Here is a 19,323-nt window from a genome sequence, read left to right as displayed (position 1 = left end):
GGACCGCGACCAATCTCAAAAACGTAGGCGAAAAACTCGCGAGTTTATTAAGCTCTGAATTCATGCACTGACGGACTGTGGTTGACGCGTCAGAGCTCGAGAAAGAACCGTGGAGTCTGCTAAACACGAATCCATCCAGCCGAACTGTTGCAGCTATCCCTTCTCTGTAAGTGAAGATTCGCCTTTGTGAAAAAATACCAGCACCGCCCACCTCACCGTACCATGACTGTATTGTAGAAACATCCAAAAACTCGTCCCTGAAAGTGCTGCGGCCTCCCCACCAAAAACACTCGACACGCCTAGTGTTGCTTCGCGAATCTTGGCCTCGGCTGTAGCCCCAATGCCATCTACCGCGGAGCCGATGATCCCGTCTGACCTGAAGTTTCCAATTACTCCCAGCCCGCCTGTTCATTGCCAGATCCAGAACGTCACCAATAGCTCAGCCATCCGACCAGCAGAAGCCGCTACAACGCCGACCAGACTGAGCCAGACAAACAAGGTAGACGTCTTGCAATCCGTCCAGGAGAACGAGCCATTCGCAGAATTCTCGTCCAACCTAGCCGTGCCTACAACTCAGCAAGTGCTGGTTCGACAAGAACCGGCGGCATATTGTCTGCCTAAAAAGCCCGACGCACTGGAAGTGTATCTGCAGGTCCAGCACTCCGTCATCTGCATGCAAAAATACGCTCGGGGGTTTATGGTACGTTCCGCTGCCTGAAACTATACTAGTCTATACGAAGAGAGGGCTCACGAACTGTTTCCATGCTGTAGGCACGAAGACGATTCTTTCGGGCACTGGAGGAGCTTTTGCAAGGCCGCGCGTAATACGAAAATGCCAGGTGTACTAACCGGGTAGACTCACTCGATCAGTAGCGACAGGAAAGGTTTATCGAGAAGTGCATTGACGATGAGAGCACCCAAGTGGGCTTGATAAGTTGGAATTTACTTCGAATATCACCGCAAAAACGTGACTCGATGCAGAATCGCATCCGCGTTGCGAGGCACTCGCATGGCTGCAAAATTACCGCGTGCTACGGCAGCCTCAACGGCTGAGCGCTCAATGCTTTCCTCTGCCACCAGGTTCACAAGAAGTAGGTCATCATCGGGCGACCACATACCCGACGGTGACGCACCCTTGAGGAATTCTCTGGCCATATCAACGTCTCCACTGCAGTAGTACAACGCATGGACCACACACGGCATCTCCTGATGCGTCTCCAGCTGAAGTCGAGAAACGATCTCATCGGTTTCAGGGTCCGTCGCAAACTCGACTCCAGTCTCTTTTGGTTGCTGCTCTTCGTCGTCATCTTGAACTAAGATCTCCGTAGGGGCTTCACTGGCACGCGATACACTGGCAATGGATTCGGTGCGACTCGAGCTTGCTGAGCTCTGAAAAGGAGCTTCAGGCTGCGGGGTGGTTTGAAAGAGCGCCCTCAAATACGCCCTCTTCAGAGGATCTGTGACCAGCTCAGTCCACGCGCTCCGGAAAAATACTCCGTGAGTGCCACCAGCTTCCCCACTCTTGCTTTCGGCATCACTTTCATCGTCTTCTCGACGCGGTGAACCTGCCTCCGCATCCACACCGTTCGGCGTACCCCGCTTTCGCTTCTGCTGTCTACTTCCACCACGCTGACGTCCTTCAGGTGGCGAGCTCGTAGCTGGCGTGGTCGGATCTGCTCGTGCATTAGGCGTCGTCCGCTCGGGAGTCGCTGCCTGCCCCCCCCTTGACGCAGACGGCGGCGTTCTCACAGCAGCCCCGTCCTTCTCCTCTTCTTCTGCCTCTTGTCGGCCCAACCGCGCTCTAATCACCGCCTATACAAACACAGTGCACCAGGTCAGAGCTGCCCGACCACCACACGCTACAGCTATAGCAGCTAGCCTCTCTCACCGCCGCCTTGGCCATAATGTCTCGTTGCTCCTTGGGCGTCTTGCCCCTCAGCTGCTTCCGGAAGTGCTCGTGCATGCTCTGCGACGAGTGGCGCGTGACCTTCTCGTGCTCCGCCAGCACCCACGCGCTCTGCGGGACCGTGTCCATGGACTTCCAGCCGCGCAGCTTGGCGAAGTGCAGCATGCGCGCGTCGTCCTCGACCGAGTACGCGACCTTGCGCTTGGCGTGGACTCTACCGTCTACGGCGCCTCGCCCTGTGAATAACGACCCGCAGTACCGCGCGGGGTCTTGCAGCGCCCCCGACGCCACCGAGTCCACGATGTAGTCGGTGGAGACCCACTCCGGCCGTCGCGAGTCCAGGTTGTCGTAGTCCACGAGCTGCGTGGCGCCCGCGGGCGACGCAGACACGACCCCGCCGTGCTGTTCGATGAGGCTCCGCAGCTCGTCTGCGTCATGGGGGGACAGCGTGCGCGTGAGGTAGAACTGCAGCCCGCGGAAGAGCGAGGGTGACGATGCCATTTTGGGGTGCACTTCAAAAATAGGGTTTACTAGGTTTTGAGTGGCTGGTAGGGCTTTCTGACAAGCGCGACGAAATTTTGAAGAGAAAATTGCGAATTGGTCAGGTCAGTTTGGCCTGTGCATAAATATCACGAGTAACCGTGAATATTTTAAAAAGGAAGCACGTGTTTTTCTTGCGTTTGATAGGCTATTTATATCGAAGTAGAGGAAACAATAGTAGACTGTTTGAAGATGAGGACGAGGACGCACTGAGTCACTCACTGTGACTGACTCTTCCTCTCACTACCGCAGAGAGGTTGAGCGAGGCAGGGCCGAGCTCGTAAGGCTGTTTGGGCGGGACACAACTAGGGCTACGCGAAGGATGGGATAGGATTGCTTAACCAACTTTTCACCGCCATTGATACATTCAAGCATGTGTGGTGTGGTAATACCACTTAAATTCTCTTCTACCAAAATGTATTAGAGACACCAACAACACGCTAACCCGCAAAGGTACGCGCTTATTGGATCAAAACCTGAAGACCAGGAACGATCCCTTACACCGGGTCGGTTGCAAGCGCCTCTGTACACCTTAGGTTATCTTCGGTCAACCCAAAAACCTGTACCACTCGCCACGAGCTAAGGCTAGGATACTATGTAGCGCTTTCGCGCAACCCCACTGCAGTCCCTCAGAAAGGAAGGGTACCGGTGTGTTAGGCCTTATACAGGGGGACCAAGGTAAAACCTCGGTAGGTAGACTAATACACTCAGGGACACTCTAATCCCACAAATATATACTAAACGATACTCTAATACCGTTCCTGCCTCTCCGGCCACGCCAACTCTCGGCGCTGCCAAGGAAACTCTCGGTCAATGCATGATAAGCTCCCCGACAGGCATCCACACGCAGCCGAGCGTGTCCAGGCACTACAATAAGCTAGCTACACTTACCGAAGTCGGACTTGACCCTTGTTGGCTTTGGGGGAAGACTGTCTTTTTATTACTGAGTTTTCTGAGGCCCTGGGGGCCTCGTTCTGGCCATCCTATGATGAGTCCTATGTCCCTATACAAATATCTAGTGTGAACGATCGCAATAAGGCGATTCCGGACACATCAAATGACGACCGCGGCTACACTAATAAGTGCGGCCGAAGTACGTAACTAAATGAATCTGTACCTAAAAGTGGGTACCATGAAGCCTCGTTCGGGGTTGTATTAGGACCCGACGAGGCTCCGGCCACTACCTGTCACTCCAACGAGGATAATGTCGCCAGCTTAACCAAAGCAGCCACTTCCATCTCGCGCTTGACTGCTCCTTGATCATTGTACCTTGATTCTTGGGCGACGGGCAATCGCTCCGGTAATCTCCATTTTCCGATACCACACATGCTAATTAAAACCACCGCTCGAACCATTCGCACTATTCAGGGTCACTTATTCAGCTCAAGGTACTTCCACATGAACAACATCTTCTAGCGTTCCACTAACGACGATCATGTATTGTATACTGCAGCGGACCTTCGACTTGTAAAACGTAGGTGATCACCGACCGACCCCTGATGCGGCCTCGCTAGTCATGATCGTGAGACCTGCGCCAACATATCAAACCTATGTTTTGTAAGCCCTTGCATCTACCGATATATTTACGCAATCCGCACGCTCCTTGGGTATCTTCTGCCCGACAATGTGCCACCACTATGAGCATGACGTACAATCGATTTAAGAGCAAAATCAATACAACGAATCTGAATTTGCAAATGGACTGGCCAGTCTCCATCTTTCTTGAGAAGTTGAGAACACTCGGTCAATCGACATCACTTACTGTAAATTGGGTTTAGGGTTGACCTAAGACATGTTACCGGTTCATCGCCGGTTTCGACGGGAGGGGGGAGCGCCCAAATTAAACCTGTTTGAGCTGGGCTATCAGCACTTCGTCGCTTCCTATCCCAGTGATAAATCTGAGATGTCTTTGCTTCAGCTCGGGCCAGCACCGAATCTCTTTGCGCCTATGCTTCCAATGAAAATATGTCGATCAAGCAGCCTGTCTCGTCAGGACACAATAAAAGTTAGGTATGCACGTCGGACCTATGTCGACGATGTGTGTAGTAGCCCATCGGATCGAGAACAAGAAAAAGGACAGCAATGTAAAGCGGCGTGTGAACACCAAATACTCAATATGCCTACCGGATGTGTGGTTTGTTCGTGACACGAATCTCCACCACTAACCTTGTCGCGACTCAGTAGGCCATTTTTTGCCGAATTGTTGATGGAACTGCTTGGGTCTCAAGGGTCAATAACAAGGGCTAAGTACTGCTCGAACACGGTGACAACAGCTGTGAATACAATTGACAATGGCAATGTTGATCATCGTCCGGCACTGGTTCAAAGAGCTATTGCACAGGCGAAAACAATGATGACTGACGCTAAGCCAAATTACCACCCTTTCTGCGGTCGTTCGGACGGCATAATCCTGGCTCTCATGTTTGCTGTCAGCTGGATAGACAACGAAGATTTTCCGTGTGTTTCGGTCTATTGGGAAACTAATTGCCGATCAAGCCAACTGGATACCTCTTTTCCATTGGGATGAAACACACATGAAGCGCCTGAACTGCAACGGCGTATGCGTGCTAGTGATCGGTAAGGATGGAGTTTACTACTGAAAATTTCGAGTGGGGTTCTGCAGCCTGCGTAGTCTCCAACCTAAACCTTGACGACAGGGCCATGTTCATCGACAGAGCCGGATGCTCAAGTACGACTAAGATCTCGTGGCGTTCCCGTTCACCTCATATTCTGCGCACAGCATATATACTTTAACGTGTGTGGGCATTACGCAAGGCTGAGCCGAACATTAACCCTTTTAATAGGATCAAGGGGCGCGTATTCGACTTGCAGGCATTGGCAACATTGAACGAGTTAGAGCATGTTTAGCGCAGATACAGGAACTCTTCCCGCCACCGAGGACGGTGACGACATTCAGGATATCTAAGGGCCGTTCTTAAGTTCTCGCTCCCACGTCCCGGGAGGAAATAACGCGTTGTGGTTGGCCCGCGCATCTGTTGGCACGGGGGAGAAATCTCCCAAGTCCCAGTAGACCCCGAGTTCATTTCGCGTCGTTAGGAGCGGAAGGAGTGATGGGAGGCGGAGTTTACTTCGTAAAAGGCCCCAATCAAAACGTCGACAACGGAGGAGCTAGACCGTATTGAAACGCGATGGCAACGAACAAGACGTGGGGAGCAAACACCCTGCGTGTAGAATGCCGCCGTCTGAAGCCCCCCCTTCCCCGCTCAATAAAGCGGCGAACTTGACCGCTCTCCGGGCTTCGCTAATTGTTTCTGAGATGATTCAAGCGACTGGCGCCATTTCAACAGGGAGTCGTAGATCACAGAACGGTGTATTGTATGTTGAGGTTGCTAAGTGTACTGATTTTGGACGTGCATTGTGAGCGGCTTGCAAGTCTCGGTTACCTCGCTAGCCGTGACGCGCTCGATATCAAGAGCCTGACGAGCAAGTACCGCGAGGTGTATGCGAACTTCACGAGGTTGCGAAACCACAAACCATATACAGCGTTTGCGGTGGACGCATGGACGTCTACTACCTGCATCTAGTGACCACCATCACACGCCCAAACCTTCACAAGTGCAGCATCCACCTGCTGGCTGCCTCCATCGCTCCTGATTCGATGGAGATCCCGCCTTCTAGGATGACGGTAGCCGAGTCACCTTAAGAACGCAACGGTAATATTTTTCCTACATGATGTTAAAATAGTTTTTGAAATAACTATTTATCCTTGTGCTTATTTTGTGTAATATTCAAAAGGCAAACGTGGGGACGCTGTCGCTGACGTATTGAAAGAGCTGCTATTCAGTGAAGACAGACCGCTACTAATCAAGCGCCAAATTGCGTTCTTTTAAGAAAGTATAGCCCTCAAGCTCTAAAACTCTACTCGCAGCGAAACCAAACACAGTGACCATGCACGCGGCTGCCATCCGAAAAAAAAGGTGTCGAGCTGATGATCAGTGTGCAGCGTTCTCTTGTCGAAATGCGTCGTCTCCCCGCAGAGCTTACCCAGGCGGGTAGTCATGATGACGTGTTGTTGTCTTGAGCGTAGTTGTAGTTGTAGACCGTCAGACGGAGGGCCAATTTGAAAGTGGGGCCGACTCCAGTTCTTCATCCGGTTGGGTTCTCTTTTCCTACACCCCTAGTAAACTGGTGGAGCTCAGTAAACTCACTTATCCATATTATACTTTACGAAAATCAAGTTCTTGTACTTCATGCATCTGTTTCTATCCGAGATTAGAAACTCCGATCGGTATGTCAAAAGCTGGTACTTATTCTAAACCACAACACTCCCACAAAAGACACGCAACCGATACGTCACCACTTATCTAACCATTGGCACCATTTCTGGCATATGTGCGTTATAAGACCTTTAAGTATGCGTCTTAGGAGCATATAACCAGACCTATAGCTTTGTACTTCACTGGCCCACTTAAGAAACAACACTGTGCTTAAGTGGCCATATCTCAGCACCTGACCCTCGCTAATTAACGAGTAAGGCCTCAAAATAAAGCTGACCTTCTCCCCGAATTCGTCGTAGTTTTTGTTTAGCGTTAACGTGCATGCTGGTCTATCTACCACGGAGTTTGTCTAATTCGAATATGTACGATTTAGTCTTTTTAGCGTAGTTCCATCCAAAATTGGCGATAATTCGCGAATTTAGTATCATCATCATATGCAGAGCCTCCTGAATGCAACGGACCCACTCTAAGGCTATGAAAAGCGCGTTAAAACGCTCCGAACCGAAAACAAGAAATAAGGTTTTATTGGCTGTTAAGCTGACATGTCGCCGGATTTAAATAACCACCTGCTTTTTGTCCAATCCGGATAGACTCTGATTTAGTTGTGACGAATTAGATGTAATGAAGGTGCAAATTAGACTCAGGTTTATTGCATGTTCTTCAAGGCGAGCTTGCCCGCTGCATACATGCCACATTCGCAAGAATAGACGTTGGGATAATCCCATTCTCCACGTGCAGTTTACTTACACGTGGGAGCGCAAAGTTGTTGTCTCCTTCATGCCTAATTATACACTCCATTACTTTTTGTAAAGTAATGAACGACTTGTCCAGCGTTCGCGTGGGCAAAATCTCAAAAGCCGCCAGTACAGCACCGATGAGAGCGTCCGTCTTGTATGTTGGCTGGCGATACTGAACCGATTGAATAGCGTTGAACACCGAGAGATCTAGCACGTTGAGGTCGGGTGATTTGGCGGGCTGGAACTCCATGCGTATGTCCCAACCGCCCTCTTTTGCAGCATCTTGGACAGCTTGAAAAGCAGCAGCCCCGTGTGGGCTTGCATTGTCGTGCTGGACGCGAATCGACCGCCGTTTACATCCTGTAAAAAAGTAGTACACAAATAAATTATATAAGTAATTGTAAGAAATGAAAAACCAAACAATAGTTTACCTGGCCATACAGCGCGGATTGCTGGAAATACCTTTGTCATGAGCATCTTGGCGTATTCACTTGACGCCATCGAGACGTTCTTGGTCTCCCAGGCGCCGGCCAGCCTGTTGACGGAGGAGCGCTGTGCCTGCACGAGCTCATCTACTGGCCAGATGCCAATCTTACCGTTAAAATACTTACGACGACCAAAATCGTGTCTTGGTCTAGCAACGGCTGCTAAAAACATCACTTTCCCAATGTAGCGTTTATTAGGCGACGTGTGATGGGGCATATCTTCCGTTGGAGCCATGTAATAATGGGTTGCCCCTTTGTACATGTTAAACCACTTTTCGTCGATATGTACCACATCGTACATATCGACGAAACGAGGTTGCCGAAGTGCTGCATGAGCAATAACAATACTTATTTCATTAGCAAAATAAAAAAATAATTTAAAGTTAATAAATTAACGTACCACGAAGCTGTCGTACATGTCGTAGCGCAACCTCGAGCCGCCGGGCCTTGTGTGTGGCTGTTAACTGCGGCTTAACCGCCGAAAACCGCCGACGCAGCATGCCGGTCTTGATGTATCTCTGCAGCGTCGTCCGCGACACGTGGACGGCAGCTGAGAGGCTGCGCTGCGTCTGTCGGAGCGGAAGGGGGACCGCAGCGACCTTCTCGGCGATGTCGGGGTATAGCACGCCACGCGGGCGGCGACGCAGTGGCTCGACAAGAGCTGCTGGCGTGGCGCGCTTCGCCCAAACCCGCGCGACTGTGTTACGGTGCACTGAAAACGCGTTGGCCGCGTCTGCTTTAGTGCCTAGAGGAAGCTCGCCGCCCTTCGCCTTACCGATGAGGTAGATAAGGACAGCAAGCTTCTTCTCTGGCGACAGGTTCGGTTGCTACGGGTGGCGTCCCATAATAGGAGCTGTTGGCGCGCAGACTGCGGGTTTGGCGGGAACTTGGTGAGTGCCCACAGTTACCAACAATACTCTGAGGTTTTAGTGCACGCACATGATGCAAATCCCTAGTACAATTTTAACCAATTAAAATCGTGTGTGGTCCACAAAAAACCTTAATGTTGTTTATTAAGTGGGCCAGAGAAGTATCTTACAATGCGCAATGTGGAGAGCAAATTGGAAAAGCCTATCCTTTTCACCAAAATTTGACGTTGTCCTTGGCATAACTTCAACAAACTTACATAAACGCCAATATGCTTTGACAGTTTTATAACTTAGATCTTTAAGTTGCTTCTCTTTTAATTTCACCCCTTGAAACTTAACACTGCATTTAGGGGTGCAAAACTTAACTCCACTCTGACGGTTGTACTTGTCCTACTTATCTTAAGATCGGTAACTTGATACAAATCAAACTAGATAGTTAACTCAGTGTATTTGTAGTGCCACGTTATGATTACTACCTGTGCATAAATATCCCTTAAGGTTATTACGCACTCTCATTGTTTCTTTCAACTTCTAAGTTTGTCACACCCATAAGCTCACGTAGCTTGCAAAATTGTTCTTGTGGTAGTGCCTTTGTAAGGGCATCCGCCACCATATCTTTTGTATTGCAGTACGTGATATCGATGCGCTTTCTTTCATAAGCTTCTCGGGCATACAAATATCGAGTATCTATGTGTTTTGTCGAGGAATGGTTTCCAGGATTCTTAACAATAGTTATAGCTGCTGTGTTATCGCACCAACAATATATCGGCTGCTTCTGCTGCCATCCTAACTCTTTAAGCAATAACCAGAGCCACTAACTTTCCTTAGCACCCTCACTTACGGCGACTAACTCAGCTTGTGCTGTATGTAAACTGACCATCTCTTGTCTATAACTCTTCCACGATACACACGCATCCGCGAGTATTGACACGTAACCTGTAACTGATTTACGGTCCTCATTAGCATTTGCGAAGCTTGCATCTGTGTATAGCTTATACGTTACTTCTTTGTTAGTACCCTCATATACTAACCCATACATCGATGTTCCTTTCAGATACTTAAGTACTCGCTGGGCTGCTTTCCAATGTGACTTATTACAACAAGAGAGAAATTTACTTAATTCTCTTACAGCGTTCGCAATATCTGGTCTAGTTCCTCTTACCAGATACATCAGCGATCCTACCAGTCCACGGTAGTCGAATGGCTGCGCTGCGATGGCTTCAGCACTAAGCTTAGTTTCTTTTTCCAATACGATGCTCGCTGCTTGTGGAGTGGCAACCGTTGTGCAGTCCATCATGTCAAACTTTTCTAATAAATCCATGATATACTTATGTTGTGATAGACTACGTTGCCTCCTTGCCCTATCACTTCTGATCTCCATCTTTAATAAATAATGAGCTTCACCGAGATCTTTCATTTTAAAGCGTGCAGATAGTTTCGCTTTAATTTCATTCACTGCGGATAATCTAGATCTCCGATGTGCTACCGTTTCCATACTCAAACTGGTGACTCGAACCTGTGTGGACAGATTCGAACCAGCTCCTGTCCGGCTTATCCCTAGTCCAGCTCCTGTATTAACAATCCACTGATCATCCGAAACTGTTAATCGCCGTAGCCACTTTAAATAAGCACCATACTTCTTACGTACCCTGGTGTCGACTTGACCGAAACTCAGCAGACAACCTCCATTCTCGTCTTCCGATCCGGCCTTTTCCGACTCAGGTAGTTTGAACTCTTCTTCCATCTCGACGTCCGTGGGTGTGTCACGTGTCGTCCTTTGCTTCTTGGCAACGTGCTGCACCGTGGCAATCTTCTTAGTCCCGTTGGGCGTCCGCTTGGAAAGTTGGGCTTGCACGTTGGTGCGGAAAAGCGGTCCCCCTTCACGGTTTGGGTCGCGGTCTGCCTTCATGCGCTCGCATTGCGACTTCTGATGTCCTTGGCCGAAACAGTAGAAATAGCCTTGGTCCTGAACCTTGGTGTTGGCATCCGACTTGCACTTCTTAGTGTCGTATCCACGCACAACACGCTCACTCTTGATATGGTTTATGCGCGCCACCGTTGTCGCACCGCCATTTCCCGTGATCTGCTTCCGGGATCGGCCACCAAACAGCTTGTTCAGCGCCACCTCGACCTTTTCGGCGGTGAACGCTTCCTCCGCGAGCTCAATCGAAGATGCCCAAATCTCGCTTGGGAGTTGCGCCAACACTTGCACGCACATCATCGTCTCCGTCATCATCTCCTTGCCGAGGCTTCTTAGACTTCCGATTCATCTCGTTCCGCGCTTGGTTGAGCAGCGAGAACAGGGTCATGGTGTCTTTCCAATTCGAGTTCAGAATCTGAGTCCACCGATTCGACCACGCTACCAATCCTCCAGCATCACCATTCGTAAACTTCCGTTCGAGATGCTGCCAAATGAGACGCACCTCCATGTTTTGCACCTCGTCCGGTAGGGACGACAGAAACGAGTTTGGGAGGGTCGAGTTGAGGACATGCCTCATGGCTGCGTCCGCCTTGCGCCATACCATGATCTCCTCCCGGACAGCCAATTGTCCTTCGGGCGGAGCTGCTTTCACGTCTGCATCCGTAAGACATGGCGGCGTGGACTCCAAGAAGTCCCTCATGCAGACCTTCGGGTCCGGGTCACCGGCTTCGAGTAGCTTGTTCTCGGCCTCCAACTGAAATTGGGCCACGTGCGTGAGTAGCTTGTCTTTCCAAGTAGCATACTCGTGGTGCTTTCCGGAGAATTTCTCCAGTCCGCCCGGCACGGTCTTCTCTGGCTTGGTCAAGACACTCATCTAAGTATCTGAAATGTTGTTGTCTTAGGGTTTGTTGTAGTTGTAGACCGTCAGACGGAGGGCCAATTTGAAAGTGGGGCTGACTCCAGTTCTTCATCCGGTTGGGTTCTCTTTTCCTACACCCCTAGTAAACTGGTGGAGCTCAGTAAACTCACTTATCCATATTATACTTTACGAAAATCAAGTTCTTGTACTTCATGCATCTGTTTCTATCCGAGATTAGAAACTCCGATCGGTATGTCAAAAGCTGGTACTTATTCTAAACCTCGTTGAAGTTGCTGCGTTGCGGTGCTGCATTGCAAAATGTCGCACCGAGATGGAAGCGTGCCTGTCATACGGTTAGCTGCGCTACTTGATGCAGATAAAAAAAATTGTTGGGGCCTACTCATGTTTGTTTATCATTACGTACTGTTAACACTAGTATTTCATACACTTATAAGACGTAGCAGTACGTAGCTTGTTATACGGTTACTTCGTTTGATCGCTGCAATGTATTGCGGTCGATGTTGTATTGAGGTCTGCGGTTGCTTTGCGACCAAATATACTTGCAAATGCCGTCGAAGAACACAGGTTCGGGAGCGCTCACTTGTAACTTCAATGCTTCAAGGAATGCCGCCAGGTTCTCATACATCGTTTTGGTGCTGCACAAAAGTTCGCTCGACGCCCACCGCGCTGCCGTATCCATTTTCATGATTGTTAAAACAGAAGTTATGGAGACGCATAATATTATGCACGGACTACGATAGGAGCATCTTTTTAAGGATACTTTAAGTGGTTTCTTAAGAATCCTCCACTATGCAACACATAGTCCAAATGCCTGCTCAATCCTGATACGCAACTGACTAAGGAACAATTAAAAGTATCTTTACCTTCATCCATTCCGTCGGCGAATATGTATGGAGTGAGCATTCCTTCTGTAGGTATGTATGCGTTGTCCCCCACTAAATAGAGGCCAGTGGAAGATTAGAACGCACATTACTTAACCCGTTACTTCCCGGCTCTCTTTACGAGGGTACATTTTTTTTACCGTCCCGTATCCAAGTATATTGGTTTTTGTATGAGTCGCCGCGTAAGTACGAATTTGGAGAGGGTGGTTGGGGTTGTGCGTGAGAGAAGACAGGTGGGTATAGTAGCGGCTCCTACAACATAAAGCCATCTTATGCAGCCAGAACGAGGCAGTAATAGTGCGTATGATGGCGAAACCAACATAACGAATGTCCCGGAGCCCTTCTTGCATCGTTACACACGTCCAGCAGCGATGGCTTCACGTGTTGCAGCCAATGACAGGAAAGCATGAGTAACGCATTCATTGATTGCAAACTGCAGAAGTAGAGTTTCCATTGATTGCAAGCTACCAAAGAACATACACACTGCGTACGACGATTCGTCGTCTGCCTCCCCTGCACTTTCATCATTCTCTTCCTCGGCAGCCTTGCTAGCCGAAGCGCCACCTCCATCTGCTCCCGCCGTTCCATCTGACTCCGCGACGGCGTGACGCCCCCTTGCGTGATGCGACGTCGCTTCCTACCAGGGCGGCGGCCGATTGCGGATCTTGTGCTCTTGCAGGAGCGCCTTCGGGATGTCGTTCCCGTTGCTCCAGTCGGTGTGCCAGATCTGGAAAGAGGTTTTGGCCCTCCCCTCCTGACACGAGGCGGTCCCCAGAAAATTTCCGACGATGTGCCGTCACCTCTTTGACTTAGAGTTTGTGTCGGATGCTGATTGGTGTGTGACTTGGATACGGCGCGGCTGTACCCGTATGACATGGATGGCGACTGTGGGAGAGAGGTGATTTCTCGGGATGAATCCAGCGCCTGACCGCAGATGGGCCCAACTGGCTGGAAGTGTGAATCCTGGGAGTGCACGCCCAGGATTTCTGAGAACACTCAGTCCAGCCGCGGACTTTCCCTTACGACGAGTGCCTAAAGTCTGGCGGAAAGTGTCTCTGGCGAACGTATTCCAGAGTACACCTCATCTTGCTGTGGCTCAGAGTGCCCCAGAGGATCAAATTACCCTGAGAATCAACCCACTACCACCAAGATCATGCGCAGGAGGCCGCTAAACCCGTTAAAAGTGTGGCTTTGTGGAGATACACACGAGCCTGCAATGCAGCAGACTTGTTTCCCAGAGGGCCGCACGATGACCCAGAGTTCACCTCCCTGAGTACAGGTGACCCAGAGTTCCTAAGATGATTCTCTGGGTTTGGACCATAAATCCAGACTCTCTATACTGAACCTAAGTGTTTCCCAAGCCAACACCCAAGAATCCCTGCAGTTCCCCAAGATTCCTCAGAATTCCCAGGATTTCAGAAGATGACCCTGAGTGTCACCTGATTCTCAGGGATTCGAGTCGGTTCGCAGTCAGTCTGCAATCAAAGTGATGCGTGACCTTGAAGAAACCGCTATGGATGCGCAGACTGGATACTTTCGAGGAGTCGAGAGGGAGTCCTGCACCATACTAAACCAAGTCCAAGGACCCACAATTGGCACTTTCGACGCCGTGCGACAATGGAGTCGCAAGCCGACCGCAAGGTTGGACCGCTGAACCCAAGGCATACTCAAGACAAGACATTTGACCCGAAGCATAGTGAACAGAATATATTTGCCCGAAGAAGAATGCAGAAGAGAGAGAAGTAAGAGCGAGAAGTAGCTGATAAAAGACAAACAGAGTTCCTTTTACCCTGTACTGCGCAAGTGACTTCGGCCAAGCCTGCCGACGGAAATCCGGAGGACCCGAGACTACGACCGCGGGACGCTAAGGGCACATCAACGGCGAAGGACAGCCGGCTGTGTGGACTCCATCAAAACTCAAGTCCAGTTAGGTGGGGACCAGCGACGGCGTTGAGCTTCCTGGAGTGATCCATCTATTCCATATCCTAGTTGGGTCACTTGCTGTGGCCCATTTCATATTATTCCAGAGGGTATTCTGGGGTGCTAGGTAGTCGCCTCCAGGATTTTGTATTGACTGCTTGTGTGAAGGGAAGGTTACTGATAGTGATTGTATTTTCCTCCTTTATTGGAGGTGGTGCGCGTTTGTGTGAGTATCAGGGGAGCTAGGCCCCTGAATTTCAGACTCGAGTGAGCCTAGTGTGTGTGTGACCCACCGTCCAAGGGTCCAAAAGAATACTAGTTGTAGTGTTTGTATACTCTGTATTTGTTGGTTTTTATCGAGCTAGGAGGGCATTTGGGTAAGGTTTCTTCTGAGTCCAAGTCCCGGAGTTGACTGAAATCCTGGACCCTGAATTCGTGATATTCTGGGTTTCAGGGGATCCGATTCTCTGGGTTTGCCTTTTGGTGTGGAAGTGCGTTCTGAAGTAGACGTGCGCTCCCGCACTTCTTCAAGGCTACATTTACTACCGGTGGAGTGCCGTTCCGTCGAAGACAAACGAGCCGACAGGGATTACACAACGTACCCACGCCAACCAAGGAGTGTGAATTTCAGGGTTTAAAGCTTTGCGGCTGTGAATCTCTGGGTCTATCTTCTCGCTGTTGACTCCCAAGTCGATTCTCTGGGTCTACACCCTGGGGAACAGTCTTGGGCTGCGCTATACGAACCCCCCTGGGCGATAAATTTTTTATCGGCCTCCCCTCACGATTCTCAGGTTTTAATGTGTTGAATTAGTCGAACTGAACCAATGCGAACCTTTACTTAAACGAAAAGACGTTTCGGCTGAGCTCGTTTTCTCTTCCTGTCATTGGATACAGGACATCTCTGAGTAGGTCTGAGAACTTGGCTGCGGCTCTAAGGAAGAACAGTATTTTCTTGCAATGATATGCGGTAGATGTATAGGGGCTGGTGCGCTTTACAATCGACCCCCCCCACACACACAACTACTCTTGCGTACGGCCCGAATGGCGGACCCCGAAGACGCGTTGGGCCTTCCCACCAGCCAAGATGAAGACCAAACGAAGATCGAAGTGCTTGAATGCCGAAAGGAGTTCGCATGGTGCGCCGCAATCGACAGCTGTCTCTGCAAGAAAATCTCATCATGATGCAAGAGAACCAAGGCATGAAGGTGTTAGCCCAAGCAATTCAAGAGAGTTTACGCCGGAACGAAGAGCAGGGGTTGATGATGGACCGTCGAGTGCAGCAGCTACTTCACTATACCCACGAGCATGTGCGCGAATCGCAAGCGCAGACGGAGGCGTAGTTGCAGCACATATATCAAGTCCAGTCTCAAGCACAGGCACAAGCTCACGCATTGCAGCTGCTGTGGTCCTACGACTCGAAAGACGAAGAGAGGAGATGGGGCTGGTCTGCAAAAGAGCTCGACGAACTTTTCCAGAAGCTAGACATTGCGACTGGAAGGCTTGACGACAGCAGCTCCGCCGCCTCAAGTGGTTCACAGTCATTGCCAAGTACAGAAAAGCGAAGAAGGCAAACTTCTGGTATCCGGATGACTTCATTTACGCGAAGTTGCGGGAGACACACTCGGAAGCAGATATAGCGGTGCTTTGCCAAAAACTCATGAACACCTCGAAGGCGAAGAAGGTCGCGAAGACCCTGCAGCATCACCTGTTTCAGGCATGGAATAACCGAGGTATGAGGTTGGAAGACGTCGCAGACATGTTGGGCGTTCTTGTTTCGACGGCGAACTCCGTGCGATCTGGCATTCTGGTGGACTATCAGCTGAAACTTACCGGAGAGGCCGTCACCCGCGTTCGTCATGGATAAAAAGACAACAGTAGAACAGCTCCAACGTATTACAGTACTGCCCCATCAGCATTACGTGAACAAGCTAAGCCGCGCCATGATCATGGCCCATGAAGCAATGTTTACGAGTTTGTGATAATTTGCAATTATTCGTAATATAACTACATGTATTATTGTGCCTTGCATGCCTTCTGTCTAAACAACGACGTAATTCGTTGTTTTAGCAAATCACGGTGATTAGCCCATCATTGAGTTAGGAGGCTAACGTTGAGTTATGCTCACTTTCGTTGAATGGCTGGAGTAAATCCGACAATACTACGGCCCTGACATTCTAATTCTAACTCACTCGCTTTGTCTGATTGCTTTCTACATGTAGTCGATGATTGACATGCGTTGGCGATCTATCATACTGAACTACATCTACAATATTGAAGAACATCTCTGTCTTTATATCGAGGAGCTGCAAGCAGCTTTAAAGTCAGCGTTTCTTGCACATCCAAACATTTCTAGTAGAAATTTTCTACTGCTACTATATGCCGTGCTCTGAACTTCGAGCTTGGTTTAACGCGCAAGGCCACGACGAAGAGAGCGAAGAAGAAAACGTCCCCGCCGATATCGGTGCTTACTATTATGCAAGGAGTTGGCGCCATTCTATTGGGACCTTATCAGTTTGTTTTCTTGCAGCGACAACCGATTTATTCTTGCAGTGGCAACCGCTCCGTTCTTGCTCTGCGTTGTGCTTGGTACTGGCGGTTGATTAGCTTAACTTTAACTTAGAGTTAGGCTGCGAGATATGAACACCGGGAAGGATTTGCTCGTTGGTTTAGAGCCCTTAATCGCATGCCAAAGTTCGTGCAAAGCACAATACGAAGTAGTACAGTGCTACATATATTACGCAGTACTTCGAACTAACCTCGGATCTTCTTTTGTGGGTCACGAGTAAGCAGAGAAGATGGGAGCTCTCCACGACAAAGTTGGTGAAAGCGTTCGTTGTCGACACGCAACGGAATACAAATCTACGGGCTTGTGTATTCACATGTCAATGAGTGATCGCGAAGCCTACCGAATGCCCGACAGTTTTATGCTGCACAATCCGCCACCGACTCATTTACTGCCATCTTCCAAGAAACGCACTCCGCCTACCGACTTGCTGTCCGCCAGGGCCCCAAACCTTTCCAGCGCAGGCCCCGTTCCGCCACCCGTGACTTTTCGACCGCTGCGCTCATGTCCTCGACTTCGGATGAAGAGATGCTGTAACTGTTGCTGGCTGAATCAATTGAGGCTTAAGCCTGACCAGGCGAGTCTTCTTCCATTGAGCCAGATGAGTCGCCGGCATCGCTAGACGCCTCATCGGCACTCAAGCTCGGGTCGAACTCACCGTCGTACGCGTCCTTAGCGCTCAAGATCGGGTATTGGTAAACCTCCGGTATCGTCCAGCTAAATGCCGCCTCGTCCTCAAGGCACGTCTTGTTTAGCTTGGTCAAGTCGCCATCGTGCTGCACGAAAGAGGAAAGGACGTACATACGACAAGCTGGCTCGTTATTGCTGTCGATGAGACTGCCACCGGACGCGTACTTGAAGGTGACGAGCTCCTTCTTCTGGCCGTCAAGAGCCTTCAACCAGGCCTGTGCACACTTCGGAGACGATATCGGATCCAGTCCATCGCTCATAAGCAACACGTTGGCTTTCTCGGGGATTTTGGCGGCCTTGTTCCAGTACTCGTCGCGCTCGTAAATGATGCCGTTCCCTTTGTAGTTGCCGACCTTGAGCTTGTTGCACGTGGGCGACTTTTCCTTAGAGAACGCGCAGTACGAGGGTACATCCTTGTACGTCGTCAAGCTGTTCATACTCGTACCTTCGAAGCGTGTCCTGAGCTCCTGAGCGGAGGGTGAAGGCGCTTCCCATATCTCCGAGAAGTCCACGAGCATATCCAGCACGATGGATCCGGAGCCTATATCCTTGGCGGTGATGTTCAAGAACCGGTTAACGGTCTCAATGACCTTGGTCAAAACGGCGACGTCCTTCTTCGCGCAACGGAACAATCGGTATACGATTGGCGGGATGAGCGTTCGCCATTCCATGATTGGAAGTAGTGCACCCAGCAGATAGCGAAGCACAAACGATGGCGGGTCCTCGTCCTGGCCGCTTTGCACACTTCTCAGCAACTTGGCACACGTCGCTTTCGGATTCTTGTCGAGTTTCATCATCAATTGTTGCAGCGTGGCCTTAAGTCCGTTCTTCTTGAAGCGCGCGTTGCACGAGCTGTCTTCTGAGCACAAAGCCATGAACGAGTCGGCAACCTCATCGAACGCGCCATCTACATTATCCAGCGACGTCGTAGTGACCCTGTCCAGAACGTACCCCGTCACCTCCGGAGGATTGAGATGCATCACGCGCTCCACCCAGATCGTACCGTAGCTCACTCCGTACAAGGTCGTACTGAAATCGTTGCCATACTTCGAGATGAAAGTCGTCAGGTCCATGGCAGCGCTGGTGGTCGAGAAGGCCGCGAGGTCCCCGTACTTCTCCTCGAGTTCCTTTGCACATGCAGGGACCAGTTCCAGATCCAGATCGACCACGCTTGACGACTTGGCTTGGGCCGCACACTTCAAGGGCGTACTCTGTCCAGCCCCGCGGTAGTCCATCGTGTACACGTTCGCCTCGCCCTTCAGTTGGTTATACAGTATCAGCATCGGAATGTCCACTGGAACACAACCGCCCACAGCAAGTGTTAGTCCTTGAAATCATCACGTGCTCCAACGGTCTTGCAGTACTTACGCAGAGAGTCCCAGTAGTACGGGCCACCCTGAACAAGCCACACGTTTGGAGCTACATCGGGTTGTCGGTTCGCAGCGGGAATTCGCCTCACGAATACATCAACTGTCGAGATGGCCGAGTCGGGCGTTTCGCAGATCCCGGGGTGGCACAGCGGCGCAGCGTACATGGTGCATTCCGCCTTATTATCCCTGGAACTACCGTCAATGGATTTGTCACTTGTGAGGGGGCAAGGTGTCCAGGTTAGGTTAGTTGCCGCAGACACTTGTCCGAGAGCCAACGCCAAGGCGATGGCAGGGTAGAGCAGCATGGCAGAGGCCAGGTTTAT

General features: G+C 50.3%; 5 protein-coding genes across 5 annotated transcripts; 2 read left to right on the top strand and 3 right to left on the bottom strand.

Annotated features, from left to right (window-relative positions):
* Positions 1-954: 954 nt before the first annotated feature.
* PHYSODRAFT_566434 (hypothetical protein) lies at positions 955-2,407 on the bottom strand (the record flags this gene model as incomplete). Its single annotated transcript, XM_009540543.1, has 4 exons — positions 955-1,295; positions 1,521-1,713; positions 1,750-1,812; positions 1,889-2,407. 4 exons carry the CDS (start codon positions 2,405-2,407, stop codon positions 955-957), a joined length of 1,116 nt encoding a protein of 371 aa, XP_009538838.1.
* A 2,489-nt stretch (positions 2,408-4,896) lies between these two features.
* Positions 4,897-5,046, top strand: PHYSODRAFT_532735 (hypothetical protein; the record flags this gene model as incomplete). The annotated part of the gene is made up of 1 exon (XM_009540542.1): positions 4,897-5,046. A coding segment is annotated over one exon (150 nt), but the record flags the coding sequence as incomplete, so codon positions are not given.
* Positions 5,047-11,135: 6,089 nt separating this feature from the next.
* Positions 11,136-11,534, bottom strand: PHYSODRAFT_419376 (hypothetical protein; the record flags this gene model as incomplete). The annotated part of the gene is made up of 1 exon (XM_009540541.1): positions 11,136-11,534. A coding segment is annotated over one exon (399 nt), but the record flags the coding sequence as incomplete, so codon positions are not given.
* A 3,976-nt stretch (positions 11,535-15,510) lies between these two features.
* Positions 15,511-16,241, top strand: PHYSODRAFT_342158 (hypothetical protein; the record flags this gene model as incomplete). Its single annotated transcript, XM_009540540.1, has 2 exons — positions 15,511-15,684; positions 15,888-16,241. The coding sequence occupies 2 exons, from the start codon at positions 15,511-15,513 to the stop codon at positions 16,239-16,241; spliced, it is 528 nt and encodes a 175-aa protein (XP_009538835.1).
* Positions 16,242-17,503: 1,262 nt separating this feature from the next.
* PHYSODRAFT_342157 (hypothetical protein) lies at positions 17,504-19,164 on the bottom strand (the record flags this gene model as incomplete). The annotated part of the gene is made up of 2 exons (XM_009540539.1): positions 17,504-18,924; positions 18,999-19,164. The coding sequence occupies 2 exons, from the start codon at positions 19,162-19,164 to the stop codon at positions 17,504-17,506; spliced, it is 1,587 nt and encodes a 528-aa protein (XP_009538834.1).
* Between the last annotated feature and the right edge of the window lie 159 nt (positions 19,165-19,323).

This window comes from Phytophthora sojae, assembly GCF_000149755.1.
Source record: "Phytophthora sojae unplaced genomic scaffold PHYSOscaffold_15, whole genome shotgun sequence".
Lineage (NCBI taxonomy): Eukaryota > Oomycota > Peronosporomycetes > Peronosporales > Peronosporaceae > Phytophthora > Phytophthora sojae.
The sequence above is the reverse complement of the archived record's forward strand: the minus strand, read 5'-3'. Positions and strand labels throughout refer to the sequence as shown.